The sequence below is a fragment of the Neolamprologus brichardi genome, chromosome 8 (assembly GCF_056152115.1).
Source record: "Neolamprologus brichardi isolate AB-2024 chromosome 8, ASM5615211v1, whole genome shotgun sequence".
Taxonomy (NCBI): Eukaryota; Metazoa; Chordata; class Actinopteri; order Cichliformes; family Cichlidae; genus Neolamprologus; species Neolamprologus brichardi.
This window is the reverse complement of record NC_142111.1, coordinates 13,811,914-13,833,499: the sequence shown is the minus strand read 5'-3', so window position 1 is coordinate 13,833,499 and position 21,586 is coordinate 13,811,914. Positions and strand designations below refer to the sequence as shown.

General features: G+C 38.2%; 1 protein-coding gene across 1 annotated transcript in view; it reads right to left on the bottom strand.

Moving 5' to 3' along the window:
* LOC102780475 (protocadherin-15-like) overlaps positions 1-21,586 on the bottom strand; it is a 213,590-nt gene that overhangs the window by 84,127 nt on the left and 107,877 nt on the right. The window contains exons 20-23 of the mRNA XM_087844645.1: positions 17,459-17,587; positions 4,213-4,332; positions 2,995-3,180; positions 1,748-1,984 (exon numbers count right to left, since the gene is read on the bottom strand). Coding sequence (XP_087700771.1) covers positions 1,748-1,984; positions 2,995-3,180; positions 4,213-4,332; positions 17,459-17,587 — 672 coding nt within the window. The remainder of the gene's footprint in view (positions 1-1,747; positions 1,985-2,994; positions 3,181-4,212; positions 4,333-17,458; positions 17,588-21,586) is intronic.

Below are 21,586 nucleotides of genomic sequence, written 5' to 3'. Positions count from 1 at the left end.
CTTGGAAGAATTGTCAAAAATAAATACATTCCTAAACAATGTGGAAAGCCTTCCCAGAAGAGTTAATGCTATTATAGTTGCAAAGGATGTGCCAACATTATATTAAAGGTTATTAATTAAAATATGTGATGTCACACTCAAGTTTATATGCATGTGATGGCAGACGGTTGAAAACCTTTGGCAATACAATATATTTGAGCCTATATTTATACTGTTTTACATTGAGTGTATCCACCCACAGCAGTCCACCATGTGCTTCTTCTGGTATATGGCAGCACCACTTGTTTTATCACAAATTGGTTTGTGAACCCCTGTTTTTGTATGATTGTGAGCATCACTGTGTTGTTTTTTGGAGCCAGAAGGGACCGTATTTGGACGAGAGGGTGGAATGCTAAGTTATCTGCTAACACTAGCAAAGGTGATTAGCAAGTCACATCCATAGACTTTATGGGTGCATTGCACAGACACAGATACCTGCTAATACGAGCATAAAAATAAAATACCCAAATTTTACTCACCAAAACTGGAGGACAGACTTCTTGGGAGGTCTGTTAGTATAATAATTAATCACACAGTAAACCATATTATTTGTTAGATATTTACATTTAAAATGGTCCAAAAGCCACCAAAACTTTAGTTATTTGAGCTAGTAGATACTGGCACCCATCTATCAATCAAAGCAGCCTTGCCCAAATCCCCAATAAATGTAAGACTTAATATGATTTAAACCAAAAGAAATCCTCCCACATATTTGATTTAAAAGGGAGAACCAGGTATGGGGACCTACTGTATAGTTCTCTTTTGGAGCGAGTGTGAAATGGTCATTCAAAAAAATGCAGTTTTTGGTGTTTTTTAATCCCAAAAGGTTGCCGCTTGGACTCTACACCAAACAGATGTTTCAACAATCTTTACTAGTGCTGCCGATGCCACTTGGATGGTAAGTCAGCAGTTGTGTCTGCCAATTTTACTCACCAAAACTGGAGGACAGACTTCTTGGGAGGTCTGTTAGTATAATAATTAATCACACAGTAAACCATATTATTTGTTAGATATTTACATTTAAAATGGTCCAAAACCCACCAATACTTTAGTTATTTGAGCTAGTAGATACTGGCACCCATCTATCAATCAAAGCAGCCTTGCCCAAATCCCCAATAAATGTAAGACTTAATATGATTTAAACCAAAAGAAATCCTCCCACATATTTGATTTAAAAGGGAGAACCAGCTATGGGGACCTACTGTATAGTTCTCTTTTGGAGCAAGTGTGAAATGGTCATTCGAAAAAATGCAGTTTTTGGTGTTTTTTAATCCCAAAAGGGTGCCGCTTGGACTCTACACCAAACAGATGTTTCAACAATCTTTACTAGTGCTGCCAATGCCACTTGGATGGTAAGTCAGCAGTTGTGTCCGCCAATTTGTACTTGCCATTTTACCATGTAGACCACACTGCATTTTTACACGCTGGTTCTAAAATGCTTTTTTGGTCTCTTTTATTTCTCTGAGTGAAAATGCTTTGCTTGCCTTTTCCATATTCATTCATTATTCATTTATTAACCCCCCCCCCCCAAAAAAACAAAAAACAAAAAAACCAAACAAACCATAATGGTCTTCCAATACCTGCTACATCACAGTGCCAGTTTACTTTTCTTCAAACTAAAGACATTTTACTAAAAGAGTAGAAAATATTACCCATCTTTCTGTCCACACAGAGAAAGTAGCTTGTAGACACATACCCACACACTCACCATTATTCTGACTGTAACAGAGGCTAGTCCAGGAGGCATGTTTCCCTTTGTGTCCAGGGCCTCTACAGTGAACGTGTATGTGGGCTCTGACTCAGACAGAGCCTCGAAGTCCAGAACCTTGAGAACTGAAAGCTCGCCTGTTCTGGAGTCGATGTGGAACAGCTGAGTGATGTCCTGGTCCGAGCCTTCGGTTCTGATTCGGTAAGTAAGGTTGGAGTTGAGGTCAGTGTCTGTCGCCTACAGAGAACATGGAAAGGAAAGCAATATCACTGCAATGTGAATTTCTAATACTTGTCAGTAGGACAAGAATCCACATATACCTGCTTGTAACACACTATAACAGTTTAATTAGATCTGTGTTGTGTTGTTGTCAGAAATGCCTGTGGTAGTAACCTTTAAATTACAGCTGGTGGTCCATATCTTATGTAATAATTTTAAAGTGTAGCTGTGCAGCTTTATCTCACATTCTGCTGCAGTGTGCAGCAGGTCTGCAAGTGTTATCAAACTATCAATGTTCTATCACTGCACGCAGCATAAATATAATTTTCAATATATTGTGCACAAATAACATTAGACTGACATCATTGGGAATTTTTAAGATAAAGGGATTTATTAAGAACATTATTAAGGACATTAAACATATATTAGCTTATATATATATATTATCTGTATATAAAATAAATGCAAACCAGCAATTTGTGTCTTTGCTAAGGAATGCTAAGATTTGATAAAAAATGTTCTTCTAAACCTCTACAGTGCTATAGAGATTTAAATGATAACGCTAACACTGAGAACACACAATTAACACACACATAAAAACAGCATAAGCAATATAGAACAGTTCCTTTAGGAATCCATTCATTTGTTTAAAGACTTGTGAGCAACACTGAGTTGGATCTTCTTCAGATAAAAAATACATCCCAGAGTTATCTGCTGAAGAAATTACATTTTATAATGCAGGTCGTTTTCTCAAAAAAAAAACAAAAACAAAACTTTCTTTGCTGCACTGTTTATCTGTTGATTCAGATATAACTGTATTAATCTAAAACCAACCAATGCATCAGCAGAGATGATTTATTTGTCATGGTCTAGTTTCAGTAAGTTTTTGTTTGCAACAAAGCCCTTTTCACTTCTTTACCAAAAATCTAGATATAAAAGTTCCAATGAACTACTGATTTTTTTCTTTTTGTTTGATTCGCTAAACGCCTAAGCTACAAACCCACCTGTTCCTCTTTACAAACACTTACCTTTAATTGTAATATAACAGTGCCCTTTGGGCTGTTCTCCGGTAGATTGACATTGTAAGTTTGTTGGGTGAATATTGGGCTGTTGTCGTCTATATCCAGAACGGTGACACGAAGTGTTAATCTGGATCGCCGTGGATTCTCTGCACCATCCCAGGCTTCAACCGTGAGATAGTAATGACCTTTAACCTTCAGGAGAACATAGATTCAAAATTTAGCATTAACAAAGCTACAAACAAGAATTACTTTCTCACAGTTTTCTTCCACCAACCACCCAAATTACAGTTTGCTTTCATGTCAAGCAGATTTTAATTCTGAGCTGCTGGATATGTCAACACTATATTGTTTGACAGTACTGTGCAAAACTCTTCAACCACTCCTCTTTTCTTTACATTTTGCTTTTAAAGGGCAATAGTTCTGAGCAATAGTTCAGAAAGGTGTTTTTTTGGCTTCTTTTGCACACATTTTAAGTCCAGTTCTTGTAACTGACCATTTTCAAAAGGAATGTTTTTTGGTTCGTTTGTTATAGACCTATATTAGCATAAAAGCAGCACCTAACAACTGGAATGATCCATTGTAGTGTCTAGACATAACTTCTCTTTATGCACTTTATTATTAGGAACAACAACTGTTTTTCTACAAGAAATGCCAACAAAACACAGTTTGAAAGGCAAAATATTTTATCTTTGCACAAAGAAGATGATTCATAACAAAATATTCGCTGAAAACATGTCATATCTTGATATGATGTGCAGTGTGTTCTTAAAAAAATTGAGCCAACTAGACAACTGGAGGACAAAAGAACAAGTATTAGCCCTGAATGGCAAGTCTGCAGCATATGAATAGTTTCTGAAAGTCATGTCGTTAAGAAATGGGGGGGAAAAAATCCAGCAAAAAAACTGGCCCAGGATCCAAGAGAAGCTGCTGGCCCTTCAGTTGATCTGGATAGGTGTACCTTTACTGCACTGACAGTTTATTCAGCCCAGCAGTTCATCTTTCACTCCAAGGGAATGTTAATGCCAGATTTTGACAAAACTCCTCCAACATCATCAAAAGATCAAATGTAAGAGAATGGGACATATAGATGGATGTGCAAACCAAAAACACAATTCTTTCAGCCATTCCTGTTTGTGGAGTTACGTCATAAAAAATACTATTACCGTTTACAGTTGTCTGCTTTGCCTTAAACAAATAGGAACAGAATCTGTAGCTTCGTCTCACCTCTCTGTCCAGTGGCACTCCAGTTGTAATGGTTCCAGTGGCATTGATGGAAAACAGCCCCTGGTGGTTGACCAGCCGATAATGGACCTGACCGCTTGCCCCCAGATCTGGATCTGTAGCCTAAACCAGACAGAACAAAAAGCACAGGCACACACATAATAAGAAAAGGGAATTCAAGGGTTTAATCAGCTGTTTTTGAAATGCAAGCAGCACTTCAGGCTGCCTTTGAGGTGAGTCATTCTTTGAATAAAAAGTCCTCTCATATTAAACAAAGTACATGTGTAAATCAATGATGTACAACTCTTAACATTTTTTTCAATCTTGTTAACAACTGCACAGTTTCTCTTTTGAAATCAGGAAAGATACCGGGTGGGTAAGGGGGTGAATCAATGTATGTGTGAGAAGGAGAGATAGCTGTGAATGATGAGAATTATTAACAGCATTTCCTGCCGTACAGTTTCATAAGGGGCCTTATGTATTTGCAGACTTTTTGACAACTTTTGACAACTTTGACAACAATTGATAGCGGGTCAGAGTTACATGAAATGATCTGTCCTGCCATATTGTCTGAGCTAAGCTTTATTCGACATTCTTTTAGCTATTGCTCCTATACAAAAATCCAAAGATTTTTTGGTTTGATTTGGCAAGGGTGTCGAGACAAACTCGAGGGATCTGCTCTCTTTTCCCACTTATTGCAACTTGTCCAAAGGTGTTAAAGTTACTTCCCACTAGCAATTCTTAAACTTTTCCAGAGTTAATGAGACAGTGGTTTCAATTTTCACTTGGAAGAAAGTAGATCACTGTCTTCTTCCCTTTGTTGCATCGCTTTTATCTCTGCATCTGTTCTCCAGTCAAACCCTTCTCCACATCATCTCTTTCAACTAATAAAAAGTAGTGAGAAGGTGACAAATTGCAAGCTGCTGTTCCTTTCACCCTGTCTAAATGTTCATCTTGTCCAATCAGCATTCTCACTGCATTAAAATAGATGAGGCCAGAGCAGGGGAGAGGAGAACAGAGGAAACATTAACACGACGCACGCGTATTTGTGTGTGCAGGCCTAGGGTTTGCTTACATTGCTGTTTCATACAAGTTCCCAGAAGTGAAATATAATTTGAGAGTCAGTGGCAAGTGTTAAAAATAATTGCTTCACACATGTTCTGAACAATAAGAAAACTGTGAGTTCACGTACTATGTCTATGGCATAGTATGGCAAGTTATGCTCAGATAATTAGCAATCTGTTTATACAGCATTACTAAACAACCTTAAACAGCTGTTCATTAACCTGGTGTGTTAAATGTTTATAGTAATAAACTGTGATCCCATGCCTTCGAATTTTAAGTTTTACAACAAAAAATGACCTGTAAACACCACGGTTGGAATAATCTATATAGCTTTGGGGCTAAATTCAAATGTTAATGTCTCCCTAGCAACTAAAGACTGCAAATGGCTCATGGAAGTAACTGGTACGTGCTTGATAAAAGTGGTTACATAAAAAATATATGCTGCTGCACCCAAAACCTTCTTCCAATTGCTTTGGTCGTTACTGGATTGCAGTAGTTGCTCATTGTTTGCATGGAAGTTGCCAAATTGTCTGCAAACAGTTGACATCTACCCTCTGAGTTGTTGTGAAACTGTGAAAATTGCAACATAAACCAAAACAGCTTCAAAGAAAAAGTTGCGCTTTTTCAAACATTTTGGCTGAAGCAGTATGGCAAAACTTTTACTCATACTTTTACGTTCTCTATTTCCATTTTGCAAAAATAGAGAATGTTCCATTTCTGCCATCTGCTAGTGATCATGGCAGCCAGCTGGGGAGTAGAGAGCAACCAGCAACCAGTAAGCAAATTCCATGTGACTAAAGCCTTGTATGTGACAAAAGTTAAAGAGAAGCTTACATCAACTCAGCAATTATAAATTACTAAAGAAACAAATGGACATGCAAAAACATAGTAACCAGATGATGAGAAAAGACATTGAAAATAAAGTGGAAATTGATTTTTTTTTAAAAAAATGAGTTGCAGATGGTCAGGTTTTCAGAGCTACTAATGTGCCAAGGGTTTTCAAGTATGCAGTGATGAATGTGACTGTGAAGAGGTTTGCTAGAGGTCATGCTGACCTGTTGGAGCAGGTCAGAAAACTGAATGGAAAGTGAAGGGAACCTTTCAAGCAGTCCATGAATGCTAATTATCTAAGGAAGAGTTTTCTCCTCAGACAGAAACAGGTCATGGTCAGATCCCTTCTCAAGTCATAGTCTCTATTTATTTCACAGTAATTTGTAAAATGTTGTCCCCAATATCCATCTGAACTCCAGAATGAGCAAAAATTTACTTTCTGCTTGTTAATTCTCAAGGCCAACCTGAACTACTATATGTTTAAACATTAGCTTTAATTGAAATTTGGATTATGCACAGTCTCTTTTCCTGTGGTCCTTGTGTAATTACTTTGCAATCCATTCCATAGATTGGAAGTCCTGAATAAAGGTGCCAAGGGTGCACTGATCACAAGGTGTTTTCCAAGTACACCTCTTAGTAATTTGGTTTGAAGGTGGCGTTGTGATGCACTTTGAAGGTAAGGGTTAATAGACACTTAGGGCTGTGGGCACACCTTATTCTTCTACCATCTGGCTTAGAATTCCAAAAGGATTCCAGGGTCACGTAAGCGTTCTTGTCTACATGGCAGAACTAATAAATTTGAAGCCCTGTATGAAAGTCTGTTGATCAAAGGGTATTCTCAGGATGGCTGCTTTACTTATGGTTGTTGTTTACATGTTCAGTGTTGCTGATTTGATCCTATAGTCTAGCTCTGTCAGAACCAACTTTCTTCCAGAACTTCAATGGGCTCTTTGAGGGTAAAAATGTAGTAGTTTGTCAGATACAATTTGGATAAATTCTCTTTCAATGAATGTAATACCTTGACAACTATTGGCTATTAATAACTGTACTCTTAGATGAGGATAAAAAACTGACAAAATCAATTTGAGATCAAGGTAACACAAAAAGCAAAGTGTTTTTTGCCTACTTTGCAACAACACTGTGGAACAAGACTGTAAAGTCATGCTAGCAAACTGACAGCACAGCAGTGCTTTGAGCATTATGTCCATTGTAGTCAATGGGGACACATAGCATAGTCCCAAATCAGCCTTATGTTTTAACAAAAAAAGGAAGGGCATAAAGAGAAAACATGTCTGACAGCAAATTCCCTAGAAGACACTCACAAGGTGCAGATGGGGTATCGGTGTTACACAAATTCAACATGGATGGGAAAGTATCAGATGAAAAGGCTGATATGCTTAATTATGCATGATTTTAAGGATGTTAATGTATTCACGAATTACAGCAAGAGTAAGAGTAAGTCCTAACCTTAAAGCTCCCTTAAGTGATGGTAAGTGTACAGTACCACATAAAAATCTCGAGCCACCCCTCACTTCTTTGTATTTTGCTGTGAAACTGGCAGAGCTTCAGTAATTTAATAAAATGTGCAAACATAAATAAAGATACGTTATATAAGGCAAAGCCAGAGGCTGTACAACTCTAACAAGCTCGAGAGTAAATATCTGGTAATGACCACCTTTATTCTTCAGCACAGCCTGAACTCGATGACAAGCTTTCTTGTAATTTCTTTAAATAGTCTTCAGGAATAATTCTCCAGTCTTGAAGAACTTTCAAAGCTCTTCTCTGGATGCTGGCTGCCTTCTTTTCTGTTCTCTGTCGAGATGATCCCACACTGCTTTAATAACGCTGCGGTCTGCACTCTGGGGATACCTGTCCATGACTGATAGTGCTCCACTGTGTGTTTTCTATCCAGGTGTGCTTTTATGGCATTGGCAGTGTTTTTGGGAGAATTGGCAAGATATTATTAATCATGGCGTTGCATGTAGATCCAAATCTGACTGTACGTTTCTGCATTTATTTTGACAAGATCCCAAACACAAGAACTGAAATACAACAGCTGAATGCATGAAAAAGCCTCCACACTCATTCATCTTTCCTGACTCCTTTTGTACATACAGATGTACAGTGATGGCAATTTCAACCCTAAACTTCAAATCAATCACTCACTACATCATGCCAAGATATGCCAAGTTTTTGATAACACCTCGTTGGTGTAAAAATACTATTTTATGTCTGTCAGACTGTTAATCTTTGGCAATTTCTGTTTTTTCAGCCACAGAAACAAATTATATACATGTGTGTGAATGGCTGCTAGTAGTCAAGTGCCTCAAGGTACTGATTTAAAATTGGTTGTATGATTGTTTTATTTTTCTTTTCTTTTTTTTTTTTCAGGCCTGCCACTTTTGTCTTTCCAATCTACCTAAAGATCCAATTTAAAATGAGCTCTTTTCGTTTGTTTCCTGTCATGTTTAGACACAACACTTCTAGATCCCTTGATCTGTTACTTTTTAGAAAGTAACAGATCAGTATTAAATGGATTTTTAAGAGGTTCCTCTGAAAATGGACACGTACAATGACTGGACTGAAAATAAGTGAAAAAGCAGCAAATGTCTAAAGAAAACTCTGAAAGACCATCAGAAAAACTGGGGACCAGTTGCTCAAGAGCATATTAAAAATACAATAAACTCTCTTTGGAAGCAAATTATAAAGAAATAAGTGGTGGCTCAAGACCTTTGCATATTACTCTATGTTATATTATTTTATTGCGAAACATTATTATTATTATTATTTTATTTTTTTTTAGAATTTTAGTGTCTATATAGCTGCTTTTTGAGTCTTATATAATCCACTGTTTCCAGATCCTAATGCGCCCTCTCTTCCCTAAAGCAAGCCATTAACAAAGAACCTTTGAAGGTCAAAAACTATCCTGTACAGGTGCTGTGTGGTTACAAGTTATTGTGTCTACAGGCAGGACTACTGCCTGTAATGTGTCAGAGATGGCCTCATCTACATTAAAGTTAGTACTGTATTTTTTGGACTATAAGGCGCACCTAAAATCTTTCAATTTTCTCAAAAAACTGACAGTTCGCCTTCCGGTACCATCCGGTATGCCTTATGTATCAATTCTGGTTGTGCTTACTGACCTCGAACTGATTCTATGTGATACACGGCCATGAAAAATCTATCAAAATGTTTTAGTATGACTTTGGTAAGCTACGAAGCTGCACCGCTTGACGGATTGTAGGAGCATTACAGCTACTGTAGTCAGGAGCCTCGCAGAGTAATACGTCCTGTTCTTCAACATAATATTATGCTGTGTTTATAAGGATCCCAAAATGGCACCTGCTAAGAGACATGCTTGTAGGCCGAAATCGCCCAACTGTCTTTCAGTCTATTGGTCCCTGTGTGCTCACAATACTTATCAATACCTCACTGGTTTCTGGTCAGGTCCCTGTTTATTGTAAGAAGGCTGTCATTCACAGACTGTTAAAAAAAACCTAAGCTTGACGCTTCTCTTCTCAGTAGCTACAGACCGATTTCAAAATTACCGTTCATTGCTAAGATTTTGGAAAAGGTTGTGGCTAAGCAGCTTATAGCTGTTCTAGATAAATACAGCATTCTGGATGTCAATCTGGCTTTCGTAAAGCTCACTCTACTGAAACTGCACTTCTTAGAGTCTCCAACGATATTTTGATGAGTTGTGATGCAGGAGAATGCTCCGTTCTGTTGATGTTGGACCTGACCTCCGCCTTTGATACTGTGGACTATCATATTCTGCTAGACAGGCTGAGACAGTGGGTGGGTATATCAGGGGCTGCTTTGGACTGGTTTGAATCCTATTTGCATGAACGATCCTTTCTGTGGCTACCTCTAAGTACAGTTCCTCTTCTACTTTTCTTGCCTATGGTGTGCCACAAGGTTCAGTTTTGGGGCCTTTATTGTTCTTACTGTATTTACTTCCTCTTCAACACTTATTGAGCACTTTTAAGGACATTTTGTATCACTGCTATGCAGATGATATTCAGTTATATATCTCCTTTAAGCCCCATGAAGTGCATAGACTCCATTAGAGGTTGGATGGCTGGAAACTTTCTTCAACTAAATGAGGAGAAGACTGAAGTCCTTATTTGTGCTCCTAAAGAATTTGTACCTAGTGTTATGAAAAACTTGGGTCCACTTACTACATTTGCCAAACCGTCTATCAGGCACCTTGGTGTTACTATTGACTCAGCTCTGACTTTGGACGCTCATGTTAAATCTCTGGTCCACTCCTGTTTTTATCACTTGAGAAACATTGCTAAACTGAGTCCCATTAGAAATGGTCATTCATGCATTTGTTTCATCTTGTCTGGATTATTGTAATTCTTTGTTTACTTGTTTATGTAAAGCCTCTTTGGAGCATCTGCAAGTTCAGAACGCTGCTGCAAAGCTTCTGACCAAGTCCTCCAAGTACTCCCATGTCACACCCCTGCTGATCCAGCTGCACTGGCTCCCTATTAAATTCAGAATCCACTTTAACGTTTTGACCTTGACTTTCAGGGCTCTGCATGGACAAGCACAAACATATATTAGTGAACTTTTACATCCATACATTCCCAGCAGGTCCCTGAGGTCATGTGACCAGGGCTTGCTGGTTGTCCAACACACAAGGCTGAAAACAAAAGGCGATAGAGCTTTTGTAACTGTGGCCCCCAGACTGTGGAACTCTCTCCCTTTGAGCCTGAGATCTGTGGACTCAGTGGTCGCTTTTAAAAAACAGCTAAAAACTCATCTTTTTAAACTTGCTTTTGGTTGATTTTTATTTTTATGTTTTAGCTTCTGTTAAGCACTTTGTGATTTTTATCTTGAAAGGTGCTATATGAATAAAATTTTACTTTACTTACTTACTTACTCAGACAGTCAAGATGAAGAACTTGATGGATTTGTAGAAGTGAAATAAACTTAAAAAGTGAGAGCATTTTTCTGTATTTTATGTGTTAACCTGAACACTGTTGAGCATTATTGTGAATGAGTTGAATGAAGTTTGACTTATTTGATAGTTTTGTATCGCCTTATAATCGCCTTATAGTCCGAAAAATACGGTACTATATATGGTTTTATGGTTTAATTATTTTCTACAACAAATTCACGATGATGAGCTTTATATCCACTTTAAAAGTGCAGCTGGGTTGACAGCAATTATTGTGTGAAACCAGCAAATGGTTCTCGGGTTACAAAAAAAACCCAAACAGTGTAAGGCTGAAGGCAAATGTGTAAACCTTCCCTTTTTTTTAAAAGCTTAAAGACTTGCTAGAATAAAACAATCTGTAAAAGCTAGAATTACAATTAAATAGTATTTGGTAATGATCTCTGAAAAAAAATAGCCACTAAACCAAACAAGAAACAGGGGCCATACATCTTTACTTAATAAAAGGAAAATCTTTATGTAAAGGCTTTAATTGCAATATTGTCAACATTGTCAGTTGAATAACTTCATCTAACCCCCATTACTCAAATCATATTTACCTTCTACCTCATTTGCTGTACTCCAGTCACTACTTGCTAATGCAGTGACCCATTTTTGTCTGTTTCCCCAATTTTGGATCATTAAAGTTTCATCGCATCTCACACAGCGACTATTAGAATTAATGAAAATTAGACTCCATCTTGTCAGTGATATGAAGTCTCAAAAAAAACGAAGTCCTCTTGATGTGATTTGTAGTCAGTGATTTATTACTATCTGGGGTAAAACTGAAACTTAATAGAGCATCCACATATTGGATGATTATCCCATGTTGTTTGAAGAAGTGAGACATGGAAAATAAATGAGAGAGCGAAGGTAAAAAGGCGAGAAGGCGGAAAAATGCAGTTTTATAGCTTGAAAACGAGGAGACGTGGACAAAATGTGTGTGCTTATTTTCTTTACTTACTTTATGTGTGTGCAAATAAAGTAAATTGTTAGTCTTGGGGGAAATGTAGTGGAGAATTAGACGAAACGACTAATACCACACAGTCATTTGTTAGCTATAAAACCCACCAATTAGCTTAGCTTAGCGAAAAAAATGCAAGGATAATCAATGAGCCTGGCGCTATCCAAAAGTGACAAAATGTCTTTACTGTGTACAAGCACAGTTGTAGTGCTTATTAGATCAATAACAAATGTAATATTTATGTCACATTATGCCATAAACTAACAGTACTGATAATGATCTGTAATGGTTACTCAAGTTTCTCACTTGAGCGAAAATCAGTATACCGTCTTAAATTTGGTCTTAAATGATTAAAAACTAGGTCTGGGTATTGCAAAACTGGTTTAGGCTGTGGTGAATCGTATTGTTAATGTCATGGCTGGCAAGGCAGGCCATGTAGAGGTGCCACCCAAACGCAGACACTGAGATAGATGCGGAGATTGAGCTTTATTTTGAGGTGAACAGGATGCAGGAGGAACCAAGAAGGGCATACAGAGAAACTAAGAGAAGCCTAAACTGAGGAAACTAACAAAACTGACATGAAACTATCATACGGCGGAAACACAGGGAGACTCGGGAAGACAACACAGACGGACCAGCAACAAGCAAAAGGAAACACAGGGCTTATAATACACAATGGCATAATCAGGGAATACGAGACAGGAGAGAAACACAGCTGGGAGAAATCAGAGATGATGAGACAAGGGGAAGCAAAACCAGATACACTAACATAAGACACAGAACTTCACAATAAAATAGGAAACTCAACATGCCTGTGTAAAAATAAACTAAAGCAAACTAAAAACATAAATCCAGTTTGCTATTTGCCTGATACATAACAATACATTTTTTTTTAGATTTAAACAAGTTCTAAAACATTTGTTACTTTTATGACGCCTGTTAATCGCTGTGTCATATTGAGAGTATTTCTAAGTAAGCAGTTGTTGACTACATTAAGATTCTGTACTATAATAAAAAAGTAATTGTTTTTAAATTTATACGACAATGATTAAGAGCATTTAGTGTCCAAAATATTTTTGCTTCCATGAGAGTAAAATGGCAGTGGCATTAGATACTGACAGAATTGAAAATTGTTATACTTTTTATAATGGGTTAAACCCCTGTTTTTTTCTATTACGTTAATCTGGCCAAAGCATCTTGGACATTGGCAAAGTGGTACCAGTCTTTTCCATCTGCAATGTATTTTCAAATAATTCTAAAAAGAGAATTTTTTGTCAAGATTTTGTATACTCAGAGTCCTTGAGTGTTCTTGGAGACAAAGTTAGAGAAGCAAGGCTGAGTTGTGGGGGGTTTTTGGAGGGGAGGGGGTTCACACAGGACAAAGGATGTTGAACATTGAGCAGATAGACAGTAGGAGATGCAGAAGGTTTGTGTGAGAGAGGAGGACGCTAGGGGATAGGGGGAGATGGAGGCAGAAGATCTGCTGTGGCGACCAGGTGAAAGAAGAAGAAGAAGGGCCCCTGACTGTCGCTATGTATTTGTGCATAAATTTCAAAATGTAAAAAAAAAAAAAAAAGCCAAACCGTTTGAGCTGTAATGATGTAAATAATTGGGGCTAACTGACAACATTTCCCCTAAAACCTTTAAGTACAGTACAGTAAAGTTGTCACAACATTTTACGCGCTGGATTGAATCATTTACATTGATTAATCACCTGATGTTAAACATATTGATGACTGCAGTTCCCAGAGTTGGCTGCTGCAGAAGGTTTTACGTATCCAAAATGAGCGTGACTTTCCACTCTGCTTTTATTCTGCCTCTTCTTCTGCTCTCTGTCCTCGTGTCTTACCCCTCCCTTGATGTCTTTCTCACAGTTATTTAAGCGTAATTACATTGCCAGACAGTTAAAAGCCACGAACACAATAGAATTAATGTCTCAGCTACCTTATGCAGGAAGCTTTTCAACAGAGACTGACTCCACAAAAAAAAAACACACCTTAAAGCCTGAAATATGAACTCTTATCTCTACGTTCACACGTTCTGCCTGTCATGTTCAGGTGCACAGGCTTCTTTTCTTTCAGTTCCCCCCCTTTTGTGTGTTTTTTTTAATCCCATTCTCACCTCCGCCTCTAACTTAATTCCTAAAAGAAGTACCTGCAACTGAAACTCGATTACTGAGATATTATTAATCTGTCTGAGTGCATTTCTTTTATTTCAGGTATAATAACAGCATGTAGGCCTTTTCTAAGTAGGTTAGTTACTATACAGACAAGCCCTTGCTAGTCGTCTCATTACTACAATGTATTCTAGTGAGCTTTTGTGGAGTTGCTTCTTTTTCTGTTGTTTCTCGTCAGCTTTTTTTGCTATGAGGTGCCATGTTAAACCAGAACTGATAGTTTTAAGGAGGTGTAGCACAGTCATGCACACAGTCTAAAGGGATATCGATAATGTGTGGCCTACTTCCTAAAAGATTACCCCTAAATGATGTTTTTCTTACCAATCGATTTAAAACAATTTACAATACATGGCCAAGCCAGTTTCTGTGCGACACATTTCCATTGACAGCACACAGAAAGTTATCAGTCACACAGCGACAGGTAATCATGTAATGAACAGCCAACAGTGTAGCACGTCATTTCCCTGATGTATTCCCCTCTCTCAGGCTGAAGAGCTGAGAAAGACCTCCCAGTCATCCATTGGGGATGACTGCCTAACCCTGCAGTTGATGGATAGACCAAACTATAAACTGATTAAGAGTTGATATGATGCATCTCACTATGAGGTTGTGTCTAACATTATGCGTTGCTCATAGAGCTGGAATATCAGACAATAAGCACTCAGGAAGGTGGTACTTCATTCTTCAAATCTACATCTCTTCTTATGTTTGTAGACAACTTGGCAAACATCTATTCCTTGTACTGGTACCGACAACTACATTTCTGGCATAGTGATGTCTCTATTTTGAATTGGGGAGTCACAGTGGTTAGTACTGTTACATCATAGCAGGGAGTTTCATACCTCCTTGCCTTGCTTTCAGGCTGGCTCCATGCTCCTTGCAATCCCAAGTAGGACAGGAATATTAAGAAAATGGAGCAACTATATAATGAAAATTCAGTTCATGTTGGGGCTTTTTAAAACAGCAACAAACTGAATTCACTCAATCTGTCCTTTTTCTAAGCAGTTATTTAACCATATGTGATAAATTCATGACAAACAGTTTAAGAATGAGGCTCTTAGCTCTGGCATCCCACATTTTATTCCCTACTGTGGTTCTCCCACTTCTTCCTGCCACCCAAGCATTTTCACATCTTCCCCTGTTCCCATTTACCTACTAGAATCAGCAAACCAAGGTCAGGTCTATTCATTCTTCCGGAAATCTTTTTAATGCTTACAGCTACGAACTCTGGTTTGGAATGTGGCCCAGAGTCGTGCCTTGATCAGCCCACTGAGGGATCACATAGTCTGTTTGGGTTTGGAATAGATCCAAGGGTCCTTGAAAGGTAGGAAGTTCAGGATTGGAATTCTTTCAAGTGCCCTCTCCACAGATTAGGGTGGGTTTTTGGATGCTGAATTTGGAACATGGCCAAAGATCTGAGTGAAAGTAAAAATCTGGAATGCTTGGAATGAGATATCCTCTTCGGGCATAAGGGTTGGAATTGTGCCCGATGGTCCGAATAAGAAACGCTATTGAAGTTTTTAAGTTTGGAACTTGTTAAAGCATGACTTGTTCAAAGTCCTGTATAAGGGTGTACAAGGGCCATGTATTTATCTCAGGAGAAGTCCTTGTGTTGAAGCAAAGAAGCGTGATTAACATTTAGAACCTGGCAAAGTGTCAGGCTGATCAAAGACCCCCTGACATCGCTGTATAAAGCTTATGAATTAAGCTTGGAGCAAATCCAAGCAAGCATGCAACCAAGTGAGCATCTTTAAAGATCAGAGCCTATCAAAGTGTCAGATTTACCCATGGCCCCTGTCTAGGGAATACATAAGTCCGTTATTAGGTCTGGAACAAGTCCAGGAGTCTTTCTGCTAAGTGGAGACCAGAGTGCTGATACAGTTGAAAGCAAAGCTCGCCTTTTAAACCCAACTATTTATTTTCCTTTTTTATTGTTGTTGAAGTTGTTGTTTTTGTCGATTTTCCACAGATTGAGAGATAATTTTCATGCCACTGCTTTAACACAAACACAGGAAAAATAAAGGGAATGTAACCAAGAATTCTCATCCAAGTTGAGTTCCAGTAAAGAAACAAAAGAAACCCCAAACAAAAGAAAAACATAAGCATTGTACTTTATTTGGACATGTTTAGTCTCAGTTTTATTTTTTTCTTGTTGCAAAAGAAAGAAAGAAAATAAATACTGCAAGTTGGTTGAAACTTCATAAAGGTCTTTTTCTTATTTATAGTGCCACCGTTGGTGCTTTTACCTGATGGTTTGTGCATTTTTTAAAACATGGAATATTTGGATTTACATACAGTTTGTATTTGTTCCCTATTTTCTGTAAGGTTTTGTGTACAGTAATAATCCTAATAGACACTACTCCACACTCTTGCACCACAGGACATGCACGTATTTCCTTGTATCCCCTTTCACCTGCAATATGCACTCAAAGTCCTATGAGCACAATAACAATCCTAATTACAAAGCTACCACAGTTTAAGAAGTTACATTAGTGGCCTTTGCTCCCTGTTGTAAAAGATTATAAGAGCTAAATTCAATTAGAGCCTCTGTGAATCAGTGTGTGCGTGCATGTACTTATGCTGAGGGGACAATAGTCTGTTTACACAGTCATTTTGTGGGATCCTTCCGTCCTTCTGGGGACAAAAAAGCCAGCCTGCATGATGCAAATTAACACATTTTAAGATGAAACATGTGACAAACAGAAAGGTCAATGAATCTGCAGTTATAACTGAAGAAATGAGACGAAACATGATAGATTTAGATTTAGATGTTTAGATTCAGATATGATGATTTGTGTCACAATAACACGAGAGCTGTGCAACCAGTTCAAACACACTGGTGTGAGCCACTAGAGAAATAACAGAAAAAAGTAATCGTGTTGTACCGCTGTGTTTGGGTTTTTAATTGAGCATGAGAATCAGCGTTTCTGATAGATTGAGATAAAGTCCCATCTAAACTATCTGTTTGTTCATGACTCATCATTATAATAAAGGATTAGTGTAAGGAAATAAACTAAAAAGGTTGAACAAATGCACAGTCAGGAACGAGTGGAAAATGAACACATTAGCATACAAACGTGCTGTAATTATACCTGTTCACACATTACAAATATTAATTGCAGTGAGTGCTTAAATGTATTCAAAAACATGTAGTGAACAGTGATGTGGGAATGCGAGAGAAATAAGGTTGGTCATGCAGGCTGCTTCTCTCCAAATAGTTTGAGTGTGTTGTGTGCAGCTCTGTGTGTGTGTGTGCGTCTAATCTTACCTTAACCTGTCCAACGTAGGCGTGTTTCTGCTCCTCAATGACAGTGAGGTTCACTGGCAGGGAAGTATCGAACAGCGGGTCGTTGTCATTAACGTCAGTCACCACAATGTTCACCGTCGCTGTAGACGTCTACACACACATACAAACGACTGTTAGTGTTTAGTTCAAAGACTCAAATTATTGTACAAACCTTTATTTTTTTAAATGATGATTATCAGAATACAAACACTAAAACTGAATCGCTACATTTCAAAGACTGTGGGTTTTTTTTTTAACCATCTTATTCTATGTGTCCCTTTTGCTAACCTCGCCTTATATAACTAACTAAAGAGTTCATTTTGCTTGCAAATTTGTTGCAATCAGGCCCCGGCTGCCATATCCCTTTGTTCTAGTAAGAACTGTTCACTCTATAAATAGATTTAAAAACTGCTCACTGTTGGTCCACTTGTTCTCTCTCTCGATGTAAAAGGTCTGTTTGTTTTAACACTTTACACTCTGGAAGTATTGCTGTGTGACATTTATGGTGAAAATAGTTAGCAGCCACTTCCTATCTTACACATTGCCAGTACTGTGTTGGACCTCCTTTTGCAGTGAACTCATTTTCATGTTCAAGATGACATCATTTGAGCTTTGTGACATAATGTGCTGTCCTGCTGGAAGCGGACATCAGAAGATTGGACACTTACAGGGACGGACATGGTCAGCAACAGTTCTCATGGCCTTTAAATGATGCTCAGTTGGTAGTAAGGGGTCTAAAGTGTGTCAAGACAATATCACCTACACCATTACACCATCAGCACAGCTTGAACTATTGCTGTCGTGCTGTTTATGCCAAAGTTGAACCATCTGAATGGCTCAGCAGAAACTGAGAATCATGAGACATGGCAATGTTTTTCCAATTTTCTGTTGTGAAATTTTGGTGAGCTGAGCTTCAATGTGGTGTGCATTCAGAGATGCTCTTCTGCAAACCTTGGTTGTAACATTTTCACCCAGAGAAGTGCCGCTCACTGGATATCTTGTCTTTTTTGAAACATTGTCTTTAAAACCCTAGAGATGTTTGAGTGAGAAACTCTTAGTAGATCTGCACTATAGTCCATCTGCCATCAACAACCATTTAACAACCATCATTTGAGTCGCCTTTCTTCCCCATTGTGACGCTTCGTTTGAACTTCAGCAGGTCGTGTTGATCATGTTTACATGCCTTGAGTTACTGCCATGTGATCAACCTATTTGATATTTGTGTTAATAAGCAGTTGAACTCATCTACTTGTAATGAAGTAGCGGGTGAGCATGGGCGATAACAGAGACAGCAGAAAACCTATTATTTGACTGCCGATGCATTTTTGTCATTAAACTGTTGCTGCTGCCATTCTTGCCATCGTATTGATATCTTAACATAGTTTGATCCCTTTAAATAATGAGGGTTTGTGCTTTCAGAAGATTACTGTGAATGAAGCAGTGGCATTCAAAACACAGTGTCAGACTTTTAACTTGGCTTGAAAATAGGCCAGTCAGTGTTAAATGAATAATTAAGAGTGAAATGTGGGGGCAGACAAGGGTTAAAGAGGGGCTGCTTTCAGACTGAATTCAGGTATGTGTGGTTTTAAAAAAAAACCTGCATGCTAATTTAAAAGGGCTTTTGGCCCTGCTATAAAAAACTTGAACTAAAAAAAAAGAAATAAAATGAATCTGAATGTTTACCTTTTGATTCTAGGAATGAAAAATGTGTCAGCAAAGCAGATGACGGATGGAGTGTGATCTAAACCTGATTGCGAATGAGAGGGAGAAAAGTGTCTAAGGTGGGAAATAAAATCAACCCAAACAAACCCGAGGCTTTGATGTATATTTGTACAGGTTTGAAGGGGAAAATCTGTTTTACAGAACATTATAAGTGAATGTAATTTGTCTTACGGTTTATCAGACTATGTAACCAAGAAAGAGTCGGAGAGGGAGAGGCCGTAGCTGATTAATTGTCACCAATTTCTTAATTTGACTTTCATGAGTGGAAGAAAGAGAGTCTTCCAATATTTGACTTTTAAAGAATGGAATTGGGAGGAAGAAGGGCTCACCAGTTTATATCAGTGGGATTAAAAGAACAGAGGCAGTATGTGTGGGCCTGTGTGTGGGGAGAGTGAGGTGACAATGGCCTATTGAGGCTGACAGGGAACATTGGTGATGCAAGTGATCTAAGGTTAAAAACTCACACCTGACAAAACTGTTTATCTGCATGGCAGTGTATGTAAAGCTATGACACAATGAAAGACGGTCTGTGAGCAACACTGTCAAACACACATAAGGACACAAAAGAAAGGGATGGAGTAAGGTTCATTTCGCCTTGGCAGCTCTGAGAACATCGCTTTTAAATACCCGCGCACCTCAGAGTTTATTATTTCACAGACACGGTGGCCATCTGCCATATTTTAGCAATCACCCCGCCGGAGAACGCTGCATTTTTAAGGGTTTAGCTATATTATTTTTAGTGGTCCGCCAATGCAATGTCACAGCTGATAACTGACAACACTGCAGTTCTTCGGAATTGCTAAAACACTAAATCACATTCTCCGAGCCAAATGCTCAGTGTGTTGAACCCAGTTATCGAATCAGTCACTCGGCAGAACCTGACTTACACACAATCTGCAGATGTTATTTGTTCCACTTTCAAAATTTTAAACACGCTCTGCGCCTAAGAAAAAATCTTTGCAGTGTGATGTGCTCGTAATGAACGATGGCAACCAGGCAGAAGTTAAACACAATTAAGCAAAGTTGTTCACACTTGCTGGTAATGATGCAATGAAACCAACATAAGACAGCAGGGTGTACAAGATGAGTACTTGAATTCTCACTAACAATCAAGAGTGCAAGGGAGATGGTGAGAAGAACGAGATCAAGAACTGTTTATTTATCTGAAATTGGAGAAACGGTGGTAGATTACCGTTCCTGTTTAATGACCAATGAAAGCAGGACGAAGAGTGCAGACTTTAAGCAGGTTTATTTTATGGCGCCAGTAATCACAAGACTCAGAGCACAGAACAGCTAACTCCCAGCATGGCGCTCTCGGTGTTGAAACAGTCCTTCAAAACAACAGCATGAACTACAGAAAGATGGAGGTGTGAAGGAATCAACAGGGTCAGCATTTCATTTATTGACTGTGTCCTCCAGCACAACAGGATACGCACATGAAGTGAGTATACAGGGAACCCTTAGAGGACGGATTAAAGATCAGATCAAAGGCTGTCTTCTGGCCCGACCCACAACAAAGACCTGATGCTGACTTGCTGTTGACTTTGATTTTGCAGAAGATACATTTAGTGTATAGTAATGTGCCTTTGCATTCTGAATAGAAAAGTGCTAAATCCCCCACACATTTACAGCAATACTGCTTGCCTGTAATAATCAGATGAAACTGCATTTGCTGCATTATAAACAAAGCTTTGCTGGAGCTACTGTATATGTCTTTGACCTTGTGTTTCCCATGTTTTAATCCAGCGTGTAATGAAAGGTCAAAAGTAGTTTTAGTTTTGGCTACGTGTACAATGTGAAAACACTGATTTTGAATACAGATAGAAAAGTACTTTGAGGAGACTGTTAGATATTGCAGGTAAGACATAGATTGATGCCTATTTTTATAAGACACAGGAAAGCTTATTGTAATGCTGTCCGCTGAAAAAATATCAATGAATCAGCTACAATTAACGCATACAGTGCATACAGTGACATTTAGAAGAAATACTTTTAGTTTGTGAACTGGAAAGATCACTTAGTTCTCTTTCACAAAGCAGAATACAAAGTTGGTAATGTTGCTTTTAGCTGTTATGCTCTAAGATCTTCTGTTCTTAATGTTCCTTGAATGTTTTATTCAGACTCCTTTTTTAAATCCGCCATCTCTGTTGTTGTAGTTTTTGGTTTTTGTTGCATTTTCTTACTCTATTTTTACATATAAGTAAAACTTGACTGAATGTAGATTGAAAAGGAGTACTGAGTCTTCAATAAATCTGTCTTAGCAACTGAAGAGATTAATGTTGCACATGTATAGGAAAGATTTGCAGAATGTTGCAAGTACAGGCCGACTTATTTTTTTTTTACCAAGTACAAGTCCATGCTACAGTCTGTAATTACGTCTGCTGTTAA